General features: G+C 41.1%; 1 protein-coding gene across 6 annotated transcripts in view; it reads right to left on the bottom strand.

Moving 5' to 3' along the window:
• Positions 1–27,255, bottom strand: part of LOC127865162 (uncharacterized) — a 120,717-nt gene that overhangs the window by 56,357 nt on the left and 37,105 nt on the right. For all 6 annotated transcript variants that reach the window (XR_008042511.1, XM_052405078.1, XM_052405077.1 and 3 more), the window contains 6 exons: positions 23,410–23,514; positions 23,085–23,151; positions 21,678–21,778; positions 20,593–20,751; positions 18,653–18,775; positions 11,795–11,939 (listed from right to left, as the gene is read on the bottom strand). Coding sequence is in view for 5 of the 6 variants with exons in the window: in XM_052405078.1 (XP_052261038.1) it covers positions 11,795–11,939; positions 18,653–18,775; positions 20,593–20,751; positions 21,678–21,778; positions 23,085–23,151; positions 23,410–23,514 (700 nt within the window). In the remaining variant the exon portion in view is untranslated. The remainder of the gene's footprint in view (positions 1–11,794; positions 11,940–18,652; positions 18,776–20,592; positions 20,752–21,677; positions 21,779–23,084; positions 23,152–23,409; positions 23,515–27,255) is intronic.

Here is a 27,255-nt window from a genome sequence, read left to right as displayed (position 1 = left end):
ACAAGACCCATATGAATCAAAATGCCTTCACCCTTTACCAAACGACACATTTTCGACATTCCCAATTTGAAAGAGGTTGCAGACGACAATTAAATTGTAATGGAATCTGCAGGAAATGATAAGGTAGGGAAGAAATAATTGTGATAAAAGGAGAAATTGCTCATCTTGAGCAATTTCTCCTTTTATCACAATTATTTATAAAGTCGTCAGCTACAAACCTGTAAAATCCTGTTAGTGTTTGGTAAAGGGTTAATAATCTCTGGTTCCTTTTTAAGAGCCTTTCACACATTTATAACAAATACAATAGTAGTATCTTTCTTTGTAAGGAATCATCTCAAAATATAACAAGGGCTGTTTGTAAAACATGCATGCCCCCCATATGGGCTGTCAGTTGTAGTGGCAGCCATTGTGTGAATACATTATTTGGCACTGTGACCTTGACCTTTGACCAAGTGACCTAAAAATCAATAGGGGTCATCTGCGAGTCATGATCAATGTACCTATGAAGTTTCATGATCCTAGGCGTATTAGCTTTCTTGAGTTATCATCCGGAAACCATTTTACTGTGTAAAGTCACAGTGGCCTTGACCTTTGACCTAGTAACCTGAACGTCTATAGGGGTCATCTGCGAGTCATGATCAATGTACCTATTTAGTTTCATGATCCTAGGTGTAAGCTTTCTTGAGTTATCATCCGGAAACCATTTTTCTAAGTTGAGTCACCGTGACCTTGACCTTTGACCTAGTGACCTGAAAATCAATAGAGGTCATCTGCAAGTCATGATCAATGTACCTATGAAGTTTCATGATCCTAGGCATAAGCATTCTTGAGTTATCATCCAGAAACCATTTTACTATTTTGGGTAACCGTGACCTTGATCTTTGACCGAGTGACCTAAAACAAATTTTTATAGTAAAATTCATTTTAATTAGTAATTACTTACCTGCTATCATATTGCTTACTTACTCCGAAGGATCGTAATTCATCCGAAAACTTTCTGTCCGAAGAATCCCACACTTTTCATAAACCCGTCGGTCAGGTCAGAACAGTCACATAGTGCCGTGTAGCCGTGTAACCAAAACGGGATATTACCCAGAAATCACTCTTATTCCAATAAACAATATGAAAATATTAGACGAAGAGCGGGGTTGGTGGTGGGACTTACCGATAGCAGGTAAGTAATTACTTATTTAAATGAATTTTACAAAAAAAAATTGTTTTAATAGCTTAATTACGTTACCTGCTATCATATTGCTGACTTTGCAGCTGCGGCGGGAAGGTTCGCGAAAATCTCCCCATCACAGCGGAACCCATATCTCGGGTTCTCAGCTAATCTTCGTTATTACGGTATTAACTTAATTCACGGATAAGCGTATATACCTATGCCGTAGAAGATACTACCGTTTGTGCAACCACAAGGGGGCCCAACAAATACAAGTTGTCCTGTTGGCACTCCAGAGAACAAAGATAAAAAGATGAAAAAGTGGTCTGATTCCTCCAGAAAGCAGCTTGAAGCACGTCAGAGAGTGGGGTATGATTAATATAAGCCCACGAAGCCGACATTGCTCGTAATTCATGCGGTCTAATCTTAAAAAGGGATGAATCCCTTGAAGAAAGAGAAGAGTAAGCCCTTTTTATAGTCGAGGCTACCCAACGGGAAATAGAAGCCGCAGACACATCGCCCCCCCCCCTTTTAAGGGAATGAAGAGTCTCTTGCGAGAACCTCGAATATACTTAACTCTTCTAAGATAGAACTTCAAAGACCTGACAGGGCAGAGGAGTCTATCTTCATCTTCATTTCCACAAGATCTAGAAAGACTTGGGACCTTGAAGGGTTTAGAAGCCATTGAGGGGAGTTGATTTTTAGCAAGGAATCCTGGCTGACACAACAAAGTGACAGAGCCATCGGAGGAATCAAAACGAAGATGGCTTTCTTCGATAGAAAGAGCATGAATTTCACTTCTACGTTTGGATGAAGCCATGGTAAGAAGGAAAACGGTCTTCCAGGTTAGGAACTGTAAAGAAGCCTGATTAAGGGGTTCATAGGGAGCTTTAATAAGCAATTCAAGAACACAAGCCAAATCCCATTTGGGGGTAAGAGAACTAGACACAGGACGTTTAAGTTCCATGGCTCGGATAAGTTCCGAAATGGCTGGGTCAGCACAGACTTGTGATGACTTACGAAAAGCCAAGGTATGCGAAAGCACAGATCTGTATCCTTTGATGGAGCTAAGAGAAAGTTTTTTATCATCAAAGAGATAGATTAGAAAATCCGCTATGCGTCTAGCAGAGGGATTGAGGGGATCAATTTTCCCTCGAACACATCAATTAGAGAAGAGTTTCCAGCGAGCATCATAGACTGCTCTGGTGGACTTTCTCCTTGCAGAGGCAACGAGCGTTGAAGCCCTGACAGAAAAGCGTTTCTTCTGCAGGGATTGCCTGATAACGGCCAGACGTGTAAGTGGAACATGTCTGGATCCACGTGAAGTCAGCCTCTCTGAGATAGGAGATCTGACCTGTGCGGGAGTTCCCTGGGAAATTCGCACAGGAGACTGAGAAGGTCGTTGAACCAGGATCTCCTGGGCCACCAAGGGGCTATCAGGAGGATCCGGCAAGAGCTCACACTGATTTTCCCTAAAATTTGGGGAATTAGAATGGGTGGGGGATAAGCGTAAGCGTCCAGTTGATCCCAATCGAACGAAAGCGCGTCTACCGCCCACGCTGCTGGTTCGTACACTGGACTCACATACAGAGGAAGTCTGTGGTTGTCTCTGGTCGCAAACAGGTCGACCAGTGGATAACCAAATGTGAGGAAAATCTGGTTGGCCACTTCCTGATGAAGTGTCCACTCCGATGGAAGTAACTGGTGTTTGCGAGACAAACCGTCCGCCAGGGCGTTGCGACGACCTGGTATGTGTTTGGACAAGAGAGAGACATTGAGGCTCTTGCAACGAACAAGTAAGTTCATTGTTTCCAGATACAGGGAGTGAGAGTGTGTACCGCCCTGTTTCTGGATGTAAGCCACGAATGATGTGTTGTCTGTCGATACCATCACACAGGAGTCCCGAAGATGTGATTGGAATTGAGAAACAGCTAGAAAGACTGCTCGCATTTCAAGATTGTTTATGCGCAGGTGAGACTCCTGAGGAGACCACAATCTTGATAAGGTCAGGCTGCGGGGTTCCAGGTGAGCGCCCCAACCTTCCATGCTCGCATCTGTTATGAGATGTAAAGAAGGTTGTGGGGGAAGAAGCGGTACTCCTGCCAACAGGGTCTCCTCGTCTAGCCACCATTGAAGGTGGGGGACTAAGGACAGAAGGATGGGAATCTGTGTTAGCAGATTGTCTGGAGACCATTTCCATCGAGCTGAGAGATAGTGCTGAAGAGGACGTAGGAAGAGACGTCCCAACTGCACGAAGTCTGCTACAGAGCTCAGGATACCGTTGAGTGAGAGGAAATCTTGAGCTGTGATATGAGATTGGGACTGCACCCATCTGACCTTCAAAAGGAGGTCTGATACACGTTGCGGTGAGACCCTGACCCGATTGATGTGGGTCAGAAAATTCATTCCCACGAATATGAAATCCTGAGAGGGAATGAGGTCTGACTTGGCTGCATTGAGGAGTCCTAAAGAGAGGAGCTCCTTCCAAGAGAACTCTAGGTGAAGCAGAAGCAGTAGACGATCGAGCTGGTGTAAGAGCCAATCGTCGAAATACTGAAGCAGTTGAACCCCGTGTAATCGGAGGTGTGCGCCCACTGCGGCCATGAGTTTGGTGAAAACTCGTGGAGCTGTGGCCAATCCAAAGGGCATCGCCAGAAACTGGTAGACCTGGCCTCGAAAGGAAAAGCGCAGGTAGTTGGGATGGATAGGAACATGGAAGAATGCATCTTCCAGGTCCAAGGAAACCCCCCAGTGCATGGGTTTGATGGAGCGCCGAATGAAGGCAGGAGTCTCCATCTTGAAAGTAGGTTTGACTAGAAACGTGTTGAACACTTTTAAGTCTATGACTGGTCTCCAGGAGCCGCTTTTCTTTTGAACAAGGAAAAGGCGACTGTAAAATCCTGGAGAACAAGGGTCGTGAACCCTTTCTACCGCCTGTTTTTCCAGGAGTCCGAGAATGGAGTCTGGAAGTTGTGGATGCGGAGATACCAGATCTATTGGGACGTGAGAGAGTGGGGGCCTTTTTTCGAATTGAAAAGTGAGGCCTTGTGTGACAAGGGAATTAACCCACGCGTCCGAAGTTATTTGGAGCCATCGATTTGCGAAGTGCATAAGTCTGGCCCCGACTGGTACCTCCGGCATCGGAGGTTGTGGCGGTAGAAAGGGGTATGACCTAGGGCTGACCTTTTGGAGGTCCACCCTTGCCGGAAGAAGGATTAAATGACTTCTTGTCCGCATTGGATTTGCTCTTACTCCAATTTTGGTTTACAGACGGCTTCCGATAGGAACATGTTCTGTTCTGAAAAGGAGGCCTATTTGTGGGCTGACGTGGAGCAGACGGACGCTTAGTAGGGAAACTGTCCCTTTTAGCGTTCTTGGCCGGTGGGGCTCCTGGGGGCTTAGAAGCAGGGCGCTTAAAAACCACAGGGCGCTGGCCAGAGTTGCTCCTAGCTAAGGAGGCATGTATCTGATCTTCACGATCAGCAGTAAGTGCAGACTGTATCCTCCCTCCGAAAAGAGAATCTGCTGTTAGTGGAGCAGTTCGAAGGGAGTTGACGCCTGTTTCCATAAGGAAATTATTGGGCAAGGAAGAGAGGATGAGGTCTCTCCGAAGCCTTAACATCTCAGACATAGACGACACAGCATTGTGTGATAAACATGCGTAGTACGTGAAAGGTGTATCAACAAGGCACGGAGCTCCTCTGGGATTGAATCAGAGAGCTCCCAAACCAAGTCTAAGGCTGTGGCTGCCATGAGATCTAGCTGGTTAGCCAGACCTATGGAACGGCGTTCTCTCAGCTCCCAATTTTCCAACAGGGAAAGAGGGACTGCTGTATGGGTAGATGATGAAGGCATTGTAAGAGACAGCTTACTAATGTCAGCATCAGGAACTGGAAGTTTGGAAAGGTCCAAACCGGTAGAAGGGTCGGGTACCGGGGCCTTATAACTTTTCCCGCCGTCCATCTGTTTAGGCTCCGTCAGCTCCTTAGGGGCTTTCCATGGAGATGGCGAAGGCTTATTGGCTGGCTCAAGTGACTGGAATAGAGCCATTGTGGAAGAGCCAATAGGAAGGCGGAGATCCACTCGGGAAGTCGCCTTATTTATCCTGCCGGGCTCCCGTCTGCGGGCTACCTGTTCTGTAACTGTAACCAGATCCTGTGAGAGACAAGGAAGGGCGGGGGCAGAAGTCCTCATCTAAGGTATTGAACATTAGTTTGTAAACCTGAGTGATGAAGGCCAAATAATAAAGTTCGGCCTCATTAGACTCTGAACCCGCCTCAATCGAACCGTCTGCGGGAGTATTGGATTGATTGAAACCGGTGGAGACAGAAGTAGGAATACTAGATTCATCCGCTTCTATCATGAGAGGATCGTTTTCCAGCACTATCAAAGATATAGCTGGTGAGTTAGGTCTATCAGAGATCAAGTCAACAGACTCACTTTGAATACCAGCGGTCGCTGGTAAAGGATCAGTCGAAAAAGGGACAAAGATTCCAGGCGACTGTTGGATACACAAAGTATTGGGATTTGATGGTGTAGAGGCAGCCCGGGTTATACTTCTATGCAATGTGGAAGAGACCCGTGGGGCTGAAAACACAGCCGAAGTGGTTAGATTAACCCCTGTACCTTGAGCCTGATATGTATGCAAACTAGTGTTTGAATACAAATTATGCTCAGTGGTTGTAGGAACGGCTGAAGTGTGTGTTGAGGCCAAAATAGAGGCCGACACACGTGGAAGGGTGTCACTAGATTCCTCAGAGAAGGATCACCTAGGGGACCTAGGAGTCTGAGAGCGCCTAATAGAGGAAGGTCTATGTCCCTTATCTGCGATGCCGAGACACTGTTCGGCGGCGCTGGGAATGATGTTTTCTAATCGAACGTCTCCCAGAGCGCTGGCGTGATCGCTCTTTACAAGGCAATCTACGCGGAGAAACACTCGGTGAGCGTGAACGACGTCCAATCCGATAATGATGAGGGCTAGTTGAAGTAGACCACGAGTCATACGACGACGAGCCCGAGGTGGAGGAGTAGCCGGAAACATCAGACACTACGCGTTTACGTCTGTGACTCACAGTAGAAACGCAGCTGCGTCTACCTTTGTGGAGTACTGACTAGGTAGTGTCAACGGTGACGGGAACGGTCTGTGGCACAGACCGGTACCTGGTGACCGCATCGGTCATTACATGACCGGTGACCGGTTGACCGGTGACCGGACCGGTCATAGCATGACCGGTGACCGGACCGGTCATAGCATGACCGGTGACCGGATTGGTCAATGACATGTGGTCAAGATCGTGTGGGGAAAAGTCATGACAAACGGAACTTTCCCTACTTTGATCTGAACTATGCATGTTGCGTCTACGACTCTTGAAAGGTCGACGCTTGATGGCCCAGGTATCTACAGACCAATGCTCACAGAAAGGGCAGCAGTTTTCCTGGGTACATCCGGCACACGACAGGCAGCTATCATGGTTGTCCCATGCTGCTCTTATGTGGCCACATGAACCACGTGTTTGAGGCATATTTTGCCTTGAACAAACAAACAAAAACACAAAACAATACAAAAATAAACGGATATATATACGGAGAATGTTTTAACACAATTCAAAAACTTCTCTATTCTGTTAAACAGAAGAATCCAGCGAAACAGAAGCAACAATTAAGTAAATAACAAAAATGTCGGCCTTTGTATTACGCATCCGGAATAAGAGTGATTTCTGGGTAATATCCCGTTTTGGTTACACGGCTACACGGCACTATGTGACCGTTCTGACCTGACCGACGGGTTTATGAAAAGTGTGGGATTCTTCGGACAGAAAGATTCCGGATGAATTACGATCCTTCGGAGTAAGTAAGCAATATGATAGCAGGTAACGTAATTTAGCTATTAAAATTCAATAGGGGTCATCTGCGAGTCATGATCAATGTTCCTATGAAGATTCATGATCCTAGGCATAAGCGTTCTTGAGTTAACATCCTGAAACCATTTTACAATTTGGGTCACCGTGGCCATGACCTGTGACCTAGTGACCTGACAATCAATAGGGGTCATCTGCAAGTCATGATCAATGTACCTATGAAGTTTCATGATCAAGCGTTCTTGAGTTATCATCCGGAAACCATTTTACTATTTCGGGTCACCGTGACCTTGACCTTTGACCTAGTGACCTGAAAATCAATAGGGGGTCATCTGCGAGTCATGAACAAATTTGGTAGAGGACTATTAGATATCACTACATACCAAATTTAGTAGCCCTAAGCTCTATAATTATGAACAAGAAGATTTTTAAAGTTTGCACAAAATAGGCCATATTTAAGCATATGTTCATTTTTGTGACCCCCCAGGGCAGGTTCAAATTTGTCCCCAGAGGCATAATTTGAACAAACTAAGTAGAGACTTATTAGATGTCAGTACATACCGAATTTGGTAGAAATAGGCCCAATAGTTATGGACAAGAAGATTTTTAAAGTTTGCACAAAATGGGACCAATTTAATCATATGTTCAATTTTGTGACCCCTGGGGAATGGTCATATTTGATCCCAGGGGCTTAATTTGAACAAACTTGGTGGATGACTATTAGATGTCATTACATACCAAATTTGGTAGCCCTATGCCATACAGTTATGGACAAGAAGATTTTTAAAGTTTGCACAAAACAGGCCTTATATAAGCAAATTTTCAATTTCTTGACCCCCCGGGGCAGGGTCAAATTTGACCCCAGGGGAATAATTTGAACAAACTTGGTAGAGGACTATAAGATGTCACTACAAACAAAATTTGATAGCCCTAGGCCCTATGGTTATGGACAAGAAGATTTCTAAAGTTTTCACAAAATAGGCCTTATATAAGCAAATTTTCAATTTTTGACCCCCCGGGGCAGGGTCAAATTTGACCCCAGGGGCATAATTTAAAGAAACTTGGTAGAGGAATATAAGATGTCACTTCATACCAAATTTGGTAGCCCTAGGCCCAATGGTTATGGACAAGAAGATTTTTAAAGTTTTCACAAAATAGGCCTTATATAAGCAAATTTTCAATTTTTTGACCCCCGGGGCAGGGTCAAATTTGACCCCAGGGGCATAATTTGAAGAAACTTGGTAGAGGACTATAAGATGTCACTACATACCAAATTTGGTAGCCCTAGGCCCAATGGTTATGGACAAGAAGATTTTTAAAGTTTTCACAAAATAGGCCTTATATAAGCAAAGTTTGAACTTTTTGACCCCCAGGGCAGGGTCAAATTTGGCCCCAGGGGCATAATTTGAAGAAACTTGGTAGAGGACTATAAGATGTCCCTACATACCAAATTTGATAGCCCTAGGCCCTATGGTTATGGACAAGAAGATTTCTAAAGTTTTCACAAAATAGGCCTTATATAAGCAAATTTTCAATTTTTTGAAGAAACTTGGTAGAGGAATATAAGATGTCACTACATACCAAATTTAGTAGCCCAGGCCCAATGGTTATGGACAAAAAAAAAATTGAAAGTTTTCACAAAACAGGCCATATATAAGCAAATTTTCAATTTTTTAACCCCCGGGGCAGGGTCAAATTTGACCCCAGAGGCATAATTTGAAGAAACTTGGTAGAGGACTATAAGATGTCACTACATACCAAATTTGGTAGCCCTAGGCCCAATGGTTATGGACGAGAAGATTTTTAAAGTTTGCACAAAACAGGCCTTATATAAGCAAATTTTCAATTTTTTGACCCCCCGGGGCAGGGTCAAATTTGACCCCAGGGGCATAATTTGAAGAGACTTGGTAGAAGACTATAAGATGTCACTACATACCAAATTTGGTAGCCCTAGGCCCAATAGTTATGGACAATAAGATTTTTAAAGTTTTCACAAAATAGGCCTTATATAAGCAAATTTTCATTTTTTTGACCCCCCGGGCAGGGTCAAATTTGAACCCAGGGGCATAATTTGAAGAAACTTGGTAGAGGACTATAAGATGTCACTTTATACCAAATTTGGAAGCCCTAGGCCCAAGGGTTATGGACAAGAAGATTTTTAAAGTTTTCACAAAATAGGCCTTATATAAGCAAATTTTCAATTTTTTGACCCCCAGGGCAGGGTCAAATTTAACCCCAGAGACATAATTTGAAGAAACTTGGTAGAGGACTATAAGATGTCACTACATACCAAATTTGGTAGCCCTAGGCCAAATGGTTATGGACTAGAACATTTTTAAAGTTTTCACAAAATAGGCCTTATATAAGCAAATTTTCAATTTTTGAACTCCAGGGCAGGGTCAAATTTGACCCCAGGAGCATAATTTGAACAAATTTTGAAGAGGTTCACCCCAGGAACATTCCTGAGAAATTTCATCAGAATTGGGCCAGTAGTTTAGCAGAAGAAGATGTTTAAAGAAAAAGTTAACAAACGGACGCACGGAGGCACGCACGACGGACACAGGACCATGAAATAAGCCCTGCTGGCCTCTGGCCAGTGGAGCTAAAAAATTAGAAGCCAAATTTTAGCATTGCGATGACGATCCACATATAAGCTAATTTGCTCTTTATATGAGTATACCTGTCACTTAAGTCACTGTGTGAGACTAACAAAGAATGAACAACAACATAATTATCATCTTAAATGTATTGGTATTGTAAAACAAGCATTGTATTAAATTATCAATCAAACCACATTTAAGTAAAATATTTCTCCTCTGAAATTTAATGCTTCATTTCATTTATTTTCATTTTTATTCATTTTAATGTATTGACAGGAATGAACCGCCCCCCCCCCCCCCTCACCCCAATATTTTTTTATAAACATACTTGTTAAACAACCTAGTCTGGTGCTTTTTGGCTCTCTAAATATACATGTACTGCAATGTATTAGACATAAATTGACGCTTTTTTTCCTATACTTTAAATGGGTCAATTCTTTCTAATTGTGTGCATTAATTCCGATGTAAATTTTTCATTCTAAAATACTACATGTTTGACTGAGTTGCACGTTTATATTTGGTCACACCACACACTCTTTTGCAACATGTACGCTTTCCATGCATGTAAATTAACAAAGGACATCAACTATTTTGCTCTCTTATTAAAACATGGGTAATACATGTATAGTGAATGGTAAATGGTAGATGAGTACAAATGGACTTGTAGCAGAAATGTCTTTCACGTGACTGTAGAAAAACAGCTGAATTAAGTTTTTTTAAATATACATGATGAAAGATTCATGTCCTGGAATTAAATTGTTACAGAATAAAATTATTATCGGCTATAGTCGTCACTCGCCATAAGTAATTAATTGCACAATTTGCCTTTAACTTTTCATAATTAACAATTGTTTACAGCAAGTTTACAGTAATTGTTTGCAATAAAAAGGTTTGATGATAATGCTTGAACCCGGCTTTAATGTAATGTTTTAATTACCATTTTATATAGAGTAAATGGTAAAACTGTGATTCCTTGCTCATCTATCAGCGATTTAAATGCTTACTTCGTGACCGACGTCAATCAAAAAGAATAGTTTCCAGTTAAGCCCGCCCTCATAAGCGTTCTCGTAAACAGATTGGACAGTGAACATAACAGTTTGGCAACCGGAAAGTTAACTTGGAATTTCTCGTTATGCATCGGTGTCAGCATACAAAACTGTATAATTTAGCTTGAATATTTGATACACGCGTTATGCTATCTCTTCTCAGTGGATTATCTATTAACCCATGTGGCGTTTATGGCGATTGCACGCAGAAATAGGTACCGAATGCTCTTATAAAGTAGGGAATATTGATACATGATGTTTCTGGCAATTTATACGGCCTAAAAATAGGACTTCAGAGAGTGAATATCAAAAAAAAGGGTCTTTTTTTTCAAATGCCAATTTCAAGAAAATCTATATTTTTGATAGACAACCAGGAATTGTAATCGCCAAAGGCGATTTTGGCGATCGGTTACGCTAACGTAGCTTCAATCACCAGCGCTATAGCCTGTCCCACATACATGACACACCTGCAATCACCAGTGCTATAGCCTGTCCGGCATACATGACACACCTGCAATCACCAGTGCTATAGCCTGTCCAGCATACATGACACACCTGCAATCACCAGTGCTATAGCCTGTCCAGCATACATGACACACCTGCGATCACCAGTGCTATAGCCTGTCTGGCATACATGATAAACCTGCAATCACCAGTGTTATAGCCTGTCCTGCATACATGACACACCTGCAATCACCAGTGCTATAGCCTGTCCAGCATACAGGACACACCTGCAATCACCAGTGCTATAGCCTGTTGCGCATACATGACACACCTGCAATCACCAGTGCTATAGCCTGTCCAGCATACATGACACACCTGCAATCATCAGAACTTTTACCTGTCCCACATACATGACACACCTGCAATCACCAGTGCTATAGCCTGTCCCGCATACATGACACACCTGCAATCACCAGAACTTTAATGTGTCCTGCATACATGACACACCTGCAATCACCAGCGCTATAGCCTGTCCCGTATACATGACGCACCTGCAATCACCAGTGCTATAGCCTGTCCTGCATACATGACACACCTACAATCACCAGCCTTTATAGCCTGTCTCGCATACATGACACACCTGCAATCACCAGTGCTATAGCCTGTCCTGCATACATGACACACCTGCAATCACCAGCGCTATAGCCTGTCCCGCATACATGACACGTCTGCTGCAGAGGACCTCTTCTGGGAGGTACGGTGATGGCATGGCATTGTTGACCCCTGGTATGTGCTGTGCTAGCAACACCTTCACCACGCCTTGCATTTCCTAAAAATATGCATTGTTTCTGTGCATGATTTGGACTGTTTTGTTTACCATCCATTTATTAGCTGAAACTATTGAATAATCAAAACTGATAATAACATCCATGACTCCATTTTCTTCAAGATTCATTATATTAAACTATTATCATTCTAGTATATTAGTTTATAAGTTCTTTTCATAATGTTCCCTTTTACAACACTATTTTTTATAAATATTATAAGAGGCAGTTTATTAAAACAAATTTTTAAAGTACAATTCATTTTAATTATTAAATACTTACCTTTTATCTCTAGCTAATCCCTTTCCAGGGAGTTAATTATCCGGAAAACTTCAAGCGCTGGGAATCATCCACCTCTAATAAAGAAAACCAAGTCAGGTTCAACATAGTACAACGTAACCTAACCGGAAAACAAGAACAACAACTCATCTTTCCTTTACAAAAACATAAAATGTCGATGAGCGGGGTGGGAGGTGGGACTTACCGACAACAGGTAAGTATTTTATAATTAAAAAGAATTTTACTTTAAAAATTTGTTTTAATATCATAAATAATTACCTGTTATCTCTAGCTGATTTTGCAGCTGCGGCGGGAAGGTTTGCATATTTTTTCCCATCACAGCAGAACCCATATTTAGGGTTTTCAGCTCATGATCATGTCCTCAGATTATCTTCGTTAGTACCATATTGTACGTACTTAATTCTCGGATGGCCTATATATAGAGTACTTACACCATAGAAGAAATTACAGTTTGAGCCACAACAAGAGGACCCAACATATACAAATGGTCTTGTTGGCACTCAAGAGAACGAAGATAAAAAGAGAAGGTGGAAGAATTCCTCCAGAAAGCAGCTTGAAGCACTTCAGACAGTGGGGTATAATTAATAAAAGCCCACGAAGCCGAAAGAGCTCTTAATTCATGCGGTCTTATCTTAAACAGGGATAAATCACTGGATGAATGAGAAGAATAAGCTTTCTTAATTGTCGAGGCTATCCAACGGGAAATAGAAGCCGCAGACACATCGCCCCCCCCCCTTTTAATGGAATGAAAAGTCTTTTACGAGAACCTCGAATAAACTTTACTCTCTTAAGGTAGAACTTCAAAGCCCTTACCGGGCAAAGGAGTCTATCATCATCTTCATGTCCACAAGTTCTAGAAAGACTTGGAACTTTGAAGGGTTTGGAAGCCATAGAGGGAAGTTGATTTTTAGCAAGAAATCCTGGCTGACATAATATAAATGTAACAGATCCATCGACAGCATCAAAACGAAGATGGTTATCTTCTATAGAAAGAGCATGAATTTCACTTCTCCGTTTGGATGAAGCCATAGTAAGAAGAAAAACGGTCTTCCAGGTTAGGAACTGTAAAGAAGCCTGATCAAGAGGTTCATAGGGAGCCTTAGTAAGCGAACTAAGTACACAAGCTAAATCCCATTTAGGAGCCAGTGTTCGAGATACAGGACGTTTAAGTTCCATAGCTCTAATCAGTTCCGAAATCGCTGGATCAGCACAGATTTGTGATGACTTAGTAAAAGCCAATATATGCGAAATCAAAGATCTGTATCCTTTGATAGAGCTAAGAGAAAGTTTCTTATCATCAAAAAGATAGATGAAAAAATCCGCTATGCGTCTAGCAGAGGGATTGAGGGGATCAATTTTCCCTCTAATACACCAATTAGAGAAGAGTTTCCAGCGAGCATCACTGACTGCTCTGGTGGATTTTCTCCTTGCAGAAGCAACGAGGGTTGAAGCCCTGACAGAAAAACGTTTCTTCTGCAGAGATTGCCTGATAACGGCCAGACGTGTAAGTGGAACATTACTGGATCCGCATGTAGTCTGCCGCTTTGAGATAGAAGATCACATCTGTGAGGAAGTTTCCTGGGATAATCGTTAAGGAGACTGAGAAGATCGTTGAACCAAGATCTCCTGGGCCACCAAGGGACAATCAGGAGTATCCGGCATGAGCTCACCCTGGTTTTCGCCAATATTTGGGGAATTACAATGGGTGGGGGATAGGCATAAGCTTCCAGTTGGTCCCAAGCGAACGAAAGCTTGTCTATTGCCAACGCTGCTGGATCGTAAACTGGACTCACATACAGAGGTAGTCTGTAGTTGTGTCTGGTTGCAAATAGATCGACCAGGGGATAACCAAACTTGAAAAAGATCTGGTTGATGAAGTGTCCATTCCGATGGAAGTATCTGGTGTTTGCGAGACAACCCATCCGCCAGGGCGTTGAGGCGACCTGGTATGTATTTGGCCAGAATAAAAATGTTGAGTATTTTGCAAAAAACAAGTAATTTCTTGGTTTCCAGATACAGGGATTGAGAATGTGTTCCCCCCTGTGCCTGGATGTAAGCCACCACCGATGTATTGTCTGTTGACACCATCACACAAGAGTCTCGAAGATGTGACTGGAAATGAGATACAGCTAGAAATACTGCTCGCATTTCTAGATTGTTGATATGAAGGTGAGATTCCTGATGAGACCACAACACTGAAACTATTAGACTGAGAGGTTCCAGGTGAGCACCCCATCCTTCCTTGCTCGCATCATGATTAGATGTAATGACGGTTGCTGAGGAATAAGTGGTACTCCTGCTAAGAGAGTCTCCTCGTCTAGCCACCACTGAAGATGAGACACTAGAGGAGGATGGATTGGAATCTGTTGTAACAGATTGCCCGGAGACCATTTCCAACAAGCTGAGAGATAATGCTGAAGAGGACGTAGGAATAGACGTCCCAACTGCACAAAGTCTGCTACTGAGCTCAGAATACCGTTGAGAGAGAGGAATTCTTGAGCTGTTATATAAGATTGGGACAAAACCCAGTTGACCTTTACCAGAAGGTCTGATATACGTTGACATGACACTCTGACCCGATTGATGTGTGTCAAGAAATTCATTCCCACGAAACTGAAGTCTTGAGAAGGAATGAGGTCTGATTAGTCTGCATTGAGGAGTCCTAAAGAGAGGAGTTCCTTCCAAGAGAATTCTAGGTTGGTCAGAAGTAAATGACGATCGAGCTGGTGTAAGAGCCAGTCGTCAAAATACTGAAGAAAAACAATCCCTTGAACTCGGAGGTGAGCTCTGACTGCAGCCATTAGTTTGGTAAAAACTCGTGGAGCGGTCGCCAACCCAAATGGCATGGCCCGGAACTGGTAGACTTGGCCATGAAAGGCGAATCGAAGGTACTTCCGGAAGTTGGGATGTATAGGAACATGGAAGAACACATCTTCCAGATCCAAAGACCCCCCAGTGCAGGGGTTTGATGGAGTTCCGTATGAAGGAAGGAGTCTCCATTTTGAAAGTTGGTTTGAGAAGGTACATATTTAACACTTTTAAATCAATTACTGGTCTCCAGGAACCATTTTTCTTTTGAACAAGAAAAAGACGACTGTAGAATCCTGGAGAATAAGGATCTTGAACCCTTTCTACCGTCTTTTTTTCCAAGAGCCCAAGAATGGACTGTGGAATATGTGGATGCTGAGATACCAGTTCTATCGGAACGCGAGAAAGTGAAGGCCTTTTTTCGAATTGAAAAGTCAGGCCTTTTGTCACCAGAGAATGAACCCATGCGTCCGAAGTAATTTGAAGCCATCGATTTGAAAAATGGAAAAGTCTGGCCCTGACTGGTATTTCCGGCATCGGAGGTTGTGGAGGTAGAAAGGGTAGGGGCCTAGGGCTGATAAGGAGGCGGTACGCCCTTGCCAGCAGAAGGTTTTAAATTCCTCTGATCCGGCTTGGGTTTGTTCTTTTCCCAGAATCTCTACCAGAAAACTTCTTAGAAAAAGAAGGTCTGTTATAGGAAGAAGGCCTGTTAGGACCCGACCGTGGATTAACAGCAGGTCTTTTAGAGAAAAGATTGTTTCTCTTAGCCTTCTTGGGTGCTGGAACTGCTGGTGGCCTAAAAGAAGGCTGCTTAAAGGCTCCTTGGCGTTGTCCAGAATTGTTTCTAGCTAAAGAAGCATGAAGTTGGTCATCCTTGTCAGCTGTGATTGCTTCTTGTATCCTTCCACCAAAAAGGAAACCTGATGTGAGAGGAGCCGTTCTGAGCGAGTTCATACCTGGTTTTAAGAGAAAATCTTTAGGTAAAGATGAAAGGATAAGATCTCTACGAATCCTTAACATCTCAGACATTGAAGCAGCAGCATTATGTGAAAGGGATAATGCTGTTCGTGATAGGTGGATCAATAAATCCAGAAGTTCTTCCGGAACTGAATCAGATCAATCACAAACCAAGTGTAACAAGGTTGCTAGCATTAAGTCTAACTGGTTGGATAGACCTAACGATCTTCGCTCTCTACTTTCCCAATGTTCTATCATGGAAAAAGGGACAGACACTGAAGTAGATGAACTACGCATCGTAAGCAACAGCTTATTGATGTCTGGATCCTGCGATGGTAATTAAGAACAATCTAAACCGGAAGTCGGATCGGGTACTGGTGGTTTGTAGTTACGTTCCTGAAGTTTAGACTCCGCAAAATCCTTCGGTACTTTCCACATATCTCTTCGTTTAGGAATCGTTTTATTCACTGATTCCAACGATTGAAAAACAGATAAGACAGTAGTACCAATCAGAAGGCGTGTATCCAAGCGGGAACGCGCCTTAGTAACCATGGTGGGATCAAACGTACAAATGAGTTGTTCAGTGATCGAGATCGTCGAATTAGAAGAAGTCTCCACAGGTCGTGGACACAACACTTCACCCAGAGTCTTGAATATCAGCTCATAAATTTGATTACTGGAAGCCAAAAATTTATCCGTATCAATGTCCGCATCCGATTCAGCTTCACTCTCTACAGGAACAGAGGTGTGTAGAGAAACAGCAGGAACAGGAATGAAACTATCTTGTGCCAGATTGTCTGGTAAAGATGAATGATCATCCACGACGTCAGCAATTTGATAATGCTTATCAGCATTGTGCGGTACAAAATGACCAGACGCATTCTGTACCCATAGAACATCAGGATTCGAATGGGTAGCATTAGGGGGTATACGACTAGATACGGTCGAAGACACCCGTGGTGCTGATAATGAAGCAGTAGTTGTTAGCTGCGCTCCTGAAGTTCCAACATGTGTACCTGTTAACATGGGAGCCGACACATGTGGTGAGGAAACATGTGATTCCATAAAGGAATAAGACGGTGATCGACTATCCGAATGGTAGGTACGATGTCTACGTGAAGTTTGTTGACGTGCTCGTTTTCTGCTATGTCGCGATCTGAATCGGCTGCGATGTCGAGATGTAGATCGGCTGCGATGAGACTGGGATCTTCTGGAATAGCGTCTCCGTGAACGACGACATGATCGCTTACGCGCGTAGCGGCGATGAGAATCACTCGACGAAGATGAGCGCGTCTGATGTCTACTCCTTGATGACAAAGATTCATTTGTCAATGATGAGTTGGAGGAAGAGTAATCCGATGATGAAGATCGATGCCTTCTTCTGACTGTTGACCGGTGACCGGACCGGACCGGACCGGACCGGTGAAGTTGACCGGACCGGTCAACGATGACCGGACCGGTGACCGGACCAGTGACAGGACCGGTGACCGGAGCAGACCGGTGACCAGACCGGACCGGTGACCGGCTGGTCATATCATGACCAGACCGGACCGGTGACCGGCAGGTCATATCATGACCAGACTGGACCGGACCAGTGACCGACCGGCCATATCATGACCGGACCGGACCAGCCGATCATATCATGATCGGTTACGTCACCGGCCAAAGACCGTAGAATGGCGGCTGCCATTTGGTCAGACATTGATCGATCCGTAGGTCCACGATCAATGTCGCCGGTTTGTATGGTGGGAGTCATACGGTCAGATGATGACCGACAGACAACACCACCATCGTGCCGGTATCCAGTGACTGAAATGTCAGCTGGTCATCCGTGACCAGTGAAGTCACCGGATAATCAACGTCCGTTAGAGGTTCGTGGCATTTGCGGCTGATCGACGTCCGACAGGGACCAGATTGTGTCCATATGTTGCAAGACCATAATTCGCACACCGCACACTTTTTAAGAAGAGTACAAGCGGTACATGCCAGGCAAGTGTCATGAGAATCCCACCTTGCCTTGATGTGACCACACGAACCTCTCTTTTGTAAGTTCATTTCTGAAAACAAAAGAAACAGAAAGAGCCTACAACAGACAAAAACCAATTGTTAAATTTAAAGCACAATGTAAATAAACAAACGCTGTACAAATGCCCTCAATTATTTATTGAGGAAAAAGGCACGAAGTCCTCGTGGATTACCTATAGAAGGAAATGGAACGAAAACCTCGTGGTGCACGTGCTCATGTACATGAGCACTATAAACAACGATACCCAGCAAAAGCAGAATTATAACAAAAACTGCAATAAAAAGTATAAAAAGGTAAACCGAATAATATACAGAAAAGATTAATAAAATTTATCCCTCAAACTCCGACAATAAACACAATTAAAAGAACGAAAAAGTCCTGGGCCAAAATAGGCGTGCAATCGTGGTGATCCGGAAAGGAAAGATGAGTTGTTGTTCTTGTTTTCCGGTTAGGTTACATTGTACTATGTTCAACCTGACTTGGTTTTCTTTATAAGAGGTGGATGATTCCCAGCGCTTAAAGTTTTCCGGATAATTAACTCCCTGGAAAGGGATTAGCTAGAGATAACAGGTAATTATTTATGATATTAAAAGGAAAACCTACATCAAAACAGACGTATCTACAAACCATGGCTTTTGATGAGTCAATGCTGTCTAGCTGAGCACTTCCCATGTGGCTGAGAGCAAACGCTGCATACAGCTCACCAGGAGCTGGGGCAATATCATTGATGTAGACTGCTTCACCTGTCACCTGTTAATTTCCAGTCTGTTGTAGTGTTGTTCTTTTTCAATTATACAGATATTCTATAAAGAGCCAAATCTGAAACTTTTTTTCATTTGGAGTATAGGATCAAATAGTACAATTTACAATAAATAAATAACAAGAAGACAGCATTATTGGTGCAAATCCCGGCTGCGGGTGCAGTTTTGAATAAATGAAAGCTTGTCAGAATTTTTTTTTTTTTTAGAGGTCACAGTAACCTTGACCTTTGACTTCTTGACCAAAAAATGGGTGTGGCGTGAAGAACTCATCAAAGTGCATCTACATATGAAGTTTCAAAGTTGTAGGTGGAAGCACTTAGATTTTAGAGCCAATATTAAGGTTTTAGCTCGACGACGGCTGACGAGCTGGCTAAGACAATACCTCAGGTTTTCTCCGAAAACAGCCGAGCTAAAAATGACCCATGCTCTGTGAAAAGGGAGTTTAATGCATTTGCGCACAGTGCCGTCCAAGATTAGCCCATGATAATCAGGGACGACACTTCCACTTTTATTGCATTTTTCATTCACAGAAAGTCTCTTGTCTGCAAAATATCAGGTTAGGCGGAAAGTGTCGTCCCTGATTAGCCTGTGCAGACTGCACAAGCTAATCTGGGACGACACTTTACACACATCCATTTAACCCCATTTTCACAGAGCACGGCTAAAATATATTTTCATCCTTTTGCTCAGTAGTGGAAGATTGAACAGTTCTATTTTAATCTTCTGCTTAAAGTTGCTTTTAAAAGTCTGTTCTATTTTTTATAACATTTTTAAAACAAGATAACAAGATAGTTAATATATATGCACATTAAAATATATCAACAATTTAATCATCAGTGGAATATACTTGAGAAAAACTGCTAATATCCTACTTGTTAAGAGATTCAATGAACATAAAACAAACAATTACAAGAGCTGTCAGAAGACAGGGCGCTGGACTATTCGAGTGCTTGACAGTATAATGTAAGCCATCATGGGGAAATTGTTATTATTCAATAAGGTCAAGTTATATAGTCATTTTCTAACTGGAAGTGGATTATAATTGAAACATATTGATCGCTTATATTTAAAAGAAGTTGTAAATTATAGACGATTCTGAGTTAAGGTATATTTTCCACAATCTATTGAACATTTGTAAAGACATAAAACAAACTAATAAGATTTTATTTCAAGTTTGATAGCAATAGCCTTGATACTTTAGAAGTAAAGAGGATCTAAACACAAAATTTAACAAAATATTCAAAGTTACTTAGTCAAAACAGGGCCATAATTCTGTCAAAATGCCAACCAGAGTTATGCAACTTGCCCTGTACAGTCCCCTTATGATAGTGTTCCAAGACTGAAAGCTATAGCTATGATACTTAAGGAGTAAAGTATAAAAAAGGAACATAATTCTTACAAAATGCTTGATACAGTTGTCTGCTCATGTTTATATATTGAGGTCATGTAAGTAAAGATGTATGCAAAATGTGAAAGCAATATGTCAAGGGACATAGAAAATATTTGAGGTGGTACGCAAACTTTAACATTCCAATGCTCCCACTCACGCCAACGCCGGGGTGAGTAGGATAGCTCCACTATATATATTTCATACATAATAGTCGAGCTAAAAATGAAAAAGAACATTAGCATAAAAATTTCAATAGTGATGTAGATATGTAATTTGCAATTTATAAGTACCAATTGATCGCAGAGGTTGTTCTCATGAGCTCATGTTAAGCGAAGGTGAACAGACACACAGGGTCTGAATATCTGAAGCTTTCAACAGAGATTGCATACAAATCTGAACCCTGTTGGTCTGCATACCTGTGATTTTCCCTCGACTTTCAGGAGGGGCTCAGTAAGGGGCCACTCCTCTGTCTTTGTAGAGTAAGTCTGAGTGCCAGAGGATAGAGGCCTCTCCAAGGGAAATCCACCGCTGCGGCAGCGCAAGTCCAGCTTGTCACCCAGCATGAAAATTGCAAACTGAAATCAATCAATAAAATATTGATGTTAATTTCAAACAATTAAAATTCAGGTTTTTATTAATTGTATGGTTACTTATGGAATGAGACAGATTTTTTTTTAAATTTCATTAAAGGGGCCTTTTCACAGATTTTGGCATGTTTTGAAGTTTGTCATTAAATGCTTTATATTGAAAAATGAAAACATTGGATACAAAAGGCTCCAATAAAAAATTAAGAATTAAATTAGAAAAATAAAATAAAATGTAACCCTCTGCAGGGCTCGAACCACTGACCCCTGGAGTCCTGGAGAAAAGCCTACCACTTAGACCACTCAACCATTCTTCAGAATACAATTCCCATTGTATTTTATATTTATATAATATATAAGCAATCCTCATAGTTTCACAAAATATAATGACAACAACAGAACTCTCCAAATTATTATTTGTTTCGCGTTGCAAAGTTTTATAATTTTCGGGTTTTTAAATCGTCAAAAGATGCATATACTGGCTATTTCACAGCATGGTAAATTTTCAGTATTACTGTTTCCTCACAAATATCATAACTAAAACGAAAATTTGCTAATCTGAAACAACTTTTTTTAATTTTGTCAATTTAACCAAATGTGAAAAGGCCCCTTTAAGATGTGCCTTCCTAAAGTTTTCAAAACAAGATACTCCATCATTGTAATACACAGACAGTTTCTGATTGACTGATTTAAACTTGCACTTACATATATACAGTCATATCATTAGCAGACATCTAATCAATCATTAGTAAAACAATTAAGTACCAGATAGCATACCGATTTTGCCTCTTATGCCTTTGTTTATAAAAAAGTGCATATTTTGGCATAAGGTCTCAACACTACAAAAAGATATCAAACTTAAATTGACTGCTTGTCAATGTGAGACTGCTTTAACAAGGAGCCAGTATGTGTATTACTCTGTAGAAAAGGTTGACAGCCAGACTATTGCGAAACTGGATGCTGCCTGCTAACAGGTCGGCCTCAGGAACAATCTCCTTGCTCAATATCTGTATGGCCTCTAAAACATGAAAAACACCGTCAATATCAGTATGGCCTCTGTCAAGTAAAACATGAAAAACTTTATCAATGTCTATATGTTCTTGGTCAAGGAAAACATGACAAACAAGGACAATGTATTTTTGTCCCCTGTCATGTAAAAAATGCCAAACATTGTCACTGTCCATGTTGCATCTGTGAAGTAAAACAAGACAAACAAGGTCGATGTCTTTATGTCCTCTGTCATGTAAACCATGACAAACATGGCCATTGTCTTTATGTCCTCTGTCATGTAAAACATGACAAACATGGTCATTGTCTTTATGTCCGCTGTCATGTTAAACATAGAAAACATGATCAATATCTTTATGTCCTCTGTCATGTACAACATGACAAACATGATCAATATCTTTATGTCCTCTGTCAAGTAAAACATGACAAACTTGATCAATGTCTTTATGTTCTCTGTCAAGTAAAACATGACAAACAAGGTCAATGTATTTTTGTCCTCTGTCATGTAACACGTGGCAAACATGGTCACTGTCCAGATGGCATCTGTGATGTAAAACAAGACTAACAAGGTCATTGTCTTTATGTCCTCTGCCATGTAAAACATGGTCAATGTCTTTATGTCCTATGTCATGTAAAACATGAAAAACATGGTCATTGTCTTTATGCCCAGGCCCCCTCTGTCATGTAAAACATGACAAACAAGATCAATATCTTTATGTACTCTGTCATGTAAAACATGACAAACATGGTCACTGTCTGTACTTAGTCTCTCAAGTAAAATATGTTTAACAGGCTGAAAATAGTTAAACAACTCTAAATCTGCAGTGCACTATAATAATAAGCATTGAATGCATTTCTGAATTAATATGCCAAGTTGGTCATTTCAACATAAAACATACAAACACCTGGATATTTCAAATGTTTCACAAATGTTTTGTAGTAGAGAACTACTTGTGCACTGAAAAGTATTCTAAAATATATTAATTTAATACTTACTTGATGCTCCCCAAAGGTTTCTTTTGTCACAATATTGCACTAAATATTCAGATAAAAGGAAACGTCTTGAGGGCACAGTAGTTGGGGGGACAATAATTTTTTTAAAGAAAATTTCAAAGGGCCATAACTCTGTGAAAAATCATCCGACCAGAACCCGCTGATAATATGCACATCTCCTCTTGGTAGTGAAGCTTCCCATAAAGTTTTATTGATTGTGCACAGATGGACAGACACACACACACGGACAGAAGAAGCGGCAACTATATGCTCCCAGCAAAATAAATTTTGGGGGAGCATAAAAACATTATGAAGTAACCTACTTGCTATCACACTTGGGTCACTCAGCTGCTTCCCTTGTAGGAAAGTCTCCAAGTCAGTGGCATGAGTCTGGAAATACATGGGCAGTAATGTCGACTGAATCACTGGGGTGTCAAATGTTTAAAGTCCTTTGTTGATTAATTTAAAAAAATGTTAATTATGGGCATATATATTTATACTAAAATTAGGTTTTGTATATCAACATGTTTTGCAAGTATTTTAATCAATTCAACGATCTTACAGTTTATTTAGATATTTATTTAAATTTGGTAATAATTATTATAACTCATTATTGGCAAAAATATCTAAAATGTGTCGAATGCTTACAAAGGTTTTGGAGATTCCTGCATACACAATGGCTGGTTTCTCTTGGACAACAAGATTTGCATCACATGTCATCAGTATACCAACACTCACATATGCATGTGCATTCTGGGGAAATATAGACACGTTTTAATTTATTAAATAACAATGGACAAAATTGTCACAAAACCAGGTTTTCATTGTGAAAAAAAATCTGATAAAGGGAGACAACTCAAACTGAACTTTTGAAATGAACAAACAAAATTAACCCCCTTTGTAAGTTTGTTTTAAAATAAATCTATTTTTAGTTGTGGCGACCTTGACATTGGAGATATTGACGTGATTCTTTCGTGCGACACACTGTACCGTGATGGTGAACAAATGTGCCAAATGATTTTAAAATCTCATAATGAATGACATAGTTATAGCCCAGACAAGCTCATTTATGGCTATTTTTTACCTTTGAACTCAAAGTGTGACCTTGACCTTGGAGATATTGACGTAATTTTTTCACGCGACAAACCGTCTAATGATGGTTAACAAATGTGCCAAATGATTTTAAAATCTCACAATGAACGACAAAGTTATGGCCCGGACAAGCTTGTTCCGCCCGCCCGCCAGCCAGCCCGCCCGCATTCGCCAATCTAATAACCAGTTTTTTCCTTCGGAAAACCTGGTTAACAAACAAGGGACAAAATTGTCACAAAACCAGGTTTTCAATTTGAAAAAAAGTCTGATAAAGGGAGACAAGTAATACTGAACTGATCGTTTAAAATTAACCCCCTTTGTTTCAAAATAAATCTATTTTTTGTCGTGGCGACCTTGACCTTGGAGATATTGACGTAATTCCTTCGAGCGACAGACCGACCAATGATGGTGAACAAATGTGCCAAATGATTTTAAAATCTCACAATGAATGACATAGTTATGGCTCGGAAAAGCTCATTTATGGCCATTTTTTACCTTTGAACTCAAAGTGTGACCTTGACCTTGGAGATATCGACGTAATTCTTTCGTGCGACACACCGTCTAATGATGGTGAACAAATGTGCCAAATGATTTGAAAATCTCACAATGAACGACAAAGTTATGGCCCGGACAAGCTTGTTCCGCCCGCCCGCCAGCCCACCCGCTGACATGCGCCAATCTAATAACCAGTTTTTTCCTTTGGAAAACTTGGTTAAACATAATGTTTTATCAATAAGAGCTCTGCAGTCGGAGACATATGCCCCCCAAACAGGGCTTTGAACTAGTGACCCCAAGGACAAGGGATGTTAAGGGCCATTATTTGCCTGGAAAATATTTTTAAAAAAAAAATTATTGCATTATTCAATAATAAATTGTGAAGAATATGACGTGCCCTTTACATTGACATAGTTATTGCATCGTACGCCGCTTATATGACGTATATTGAACGTTATAAACTCGCGTGTTTCTTTGAAAAAACTACAATTTCAAGAATATTTTCATGTTTATCAACAACACATGCGTTTACCAACCTGATTTTTCTAAAAACTGCAATTCATTTTCATGATCTGATCGTCGGTATCATTTTATTTTTGGTAAACGAGTGTGCTGAATGTGCATAATACCTTTATTTCCTTCTTAATCCACATTTGATTGAACAGTTTATAATTCATACCTTGAAAAGTTGTTAACATGTATTATCATGTAATGCATGGGCTTTGAACTAATTACCCCAATTTCAATAGGGGTCATCTACTGTCCTAGGCCAATGCATATGTGAAGTATCAAGCCAGCCAATATGTTAATTTGTCAACCAGTTTTTGATTGGAAATGATTTTCACACTTATTGTGACAGAGACCTTGACCTTTGATCTAGTGACCTCAATTTCAGTAGAGGTCATGAACTGTCAAAATCGTAGTTGCCTCCCATGGATAACATGGCGGAAAATTGTACTTGTAATTTTTCAAATATTTTTGGATTTAAAACATCATGGGTGTGGATATTACAGTGTGGTGTGCGCAAATCGGATGGTTCATATGTAGAAGCAGACGTATTAAACATTTTAAAGTCATAACATTAAACAATCATACAAGAAAATCAATGTCCTTGATTTTGAAGGTGATCACGTGCATGGCGATTTCGATCCTATTGTGCGGCGATGTAGAGACAAACCCAGGACTCCCTAAACGAGATGGAATACGCAACAAAAGCCAATACAAACGGGCTGCAGGGACCCAAGATCTAGGCGATCAAAATGGGGAGGGGCAAACACCACGACGCACGATACAAGAAGGTGTTGCTACAAGACAGCGGACATTTTATTCTTATGCTACATGTACACCACAGCAATCACTCGGTAGTTTCACACAAACAAATAACGATAATTTACAACAAAATCAACGACAGCAAGATCAAAGTAAGTCGAATAACGAATCTGATATGTTTGCATTTCTAAGAAACATGAAAATTGACATAGGTAATCAAAATGAACGTTTAATAAACATTATCGAAGGAATAAACTCAAAGATTGATCAGCTATTTACATCTGTCAACGATTTAAAACATGATAATGAACAATAATGGCAAGATAACGAACATCTACGGGAAGAAATGCACTTTATGAAACAAAAATTACACCGCATTGAAAACCAGTCACGTAGTAACAATCTTTGTTTTAATGGCATAAATGACAGTCTACAAGAACAAGAGGGCCATGATGGCCCTGATTCGCTCACCTGACTCATTAAGATCAGATGAAAACTATGACCTCTATTGTCTACACAATGTTTTTCTATGATTTGACCTAGTGACCTAGTTCCTGACTCTAGATGACCCAAATACAATCCCAATCCAGATTTCATCAAGATAAACATTCTGACCACAGTTCATAAATATTGGATGAAAACTGTGACCTCTATTGTCAACACAAAGTTTTTCTATTTATTTGACCTAGATTTTTACCCCAGATGACCCAAATACAATCCCACCCAGATTTCATCAAGAATTCTGACCAAATTTCATAAAGGTTGGATGAAAACTGTGATCTCTAATGTCTACACAAGGTTTTCTATTATTTGACATAGTGACCTAGTTTTTGACCCCAGATGACCCAAATAAAATCCCAACCCAGATTTCATCAAGATAAACATTCTGACCAAATTTCATAAAGATTGGATGAAAACTGTGACCTCTATTGTCTACAGAAGGTTGTTCTATTATTTGACCTAGTGACCTTGTTTTTGACCCCAGATGACCCAAATACAATCCCAAACCGGATTTCATCAAGATAAACATTTTGACCAAATTTCATCAAGATTGGATGCAAACTGTGACCTCTACTGTCTACACAAACAAATTGTTGACGGGTGGTGGTGGTGGTGGTGGTGGTGGTGGTGGTGGTGGTGGTGGTGGTGGTGGTGGTGGTGGTGGTGGTTGTGGTGGTGGTGGTGGTGGTGGTGGTGGTGGTAGTGGTAGTGGTAGTACTAGTAGTAGTAGTAGAAGTAGTAGAAGTAGTAGTAGTAGTAGAAGTAGTAGTAGTAGTAGTAGTAGTAGTAGTAGTAGTAGTAGTAGTAGTAGTAGTGGTAGTAGTAGTAGAAGTAGTAGTAGTAGAAGTAGTAGTAGTAGTAGTAGTAGTAGAAGTAGTAGTAGTAGTAGTAGTAGTAGTAGTAGAAGTAGTAGCAGTAGTAGTAGTAGCAGTAGCAGAAGCAGTAGCAGCATTACAAGACCAATACTTAAGAATGATCAAATGGGAAAAGGTAATGCACTGGCAGTAAATATGGGGCTCATTTACAGGTCAGATTTGGAATCTCTGCTGTAAAATGAGATTTTGAATGAATTAAAGGGAGGCAAATCTGTAATAAAAAGAACATGCATAAACCGTAGTTGTTTCCCTTGTTTGAACC

The sequence above is a fragment of the Dreissena polymorpha genome, chromosome 1 (genome assembly GCF_020536995.1).
Source record: "Dreissena polymorpha isolate Duluth1 chromosome 1, UMN_Dpol_1.0, whole genome shotgun sequence".
NCBI classification, from domain to species: Eukaryota; Metazoa; Mollusca; class Bivalvia; order Myida; family Dreissenidae; genus Dreissena; species Dreissena polymorpha.
This window is presented reverse-complemented; position numbering and strand designations above follow the sequence as displayed.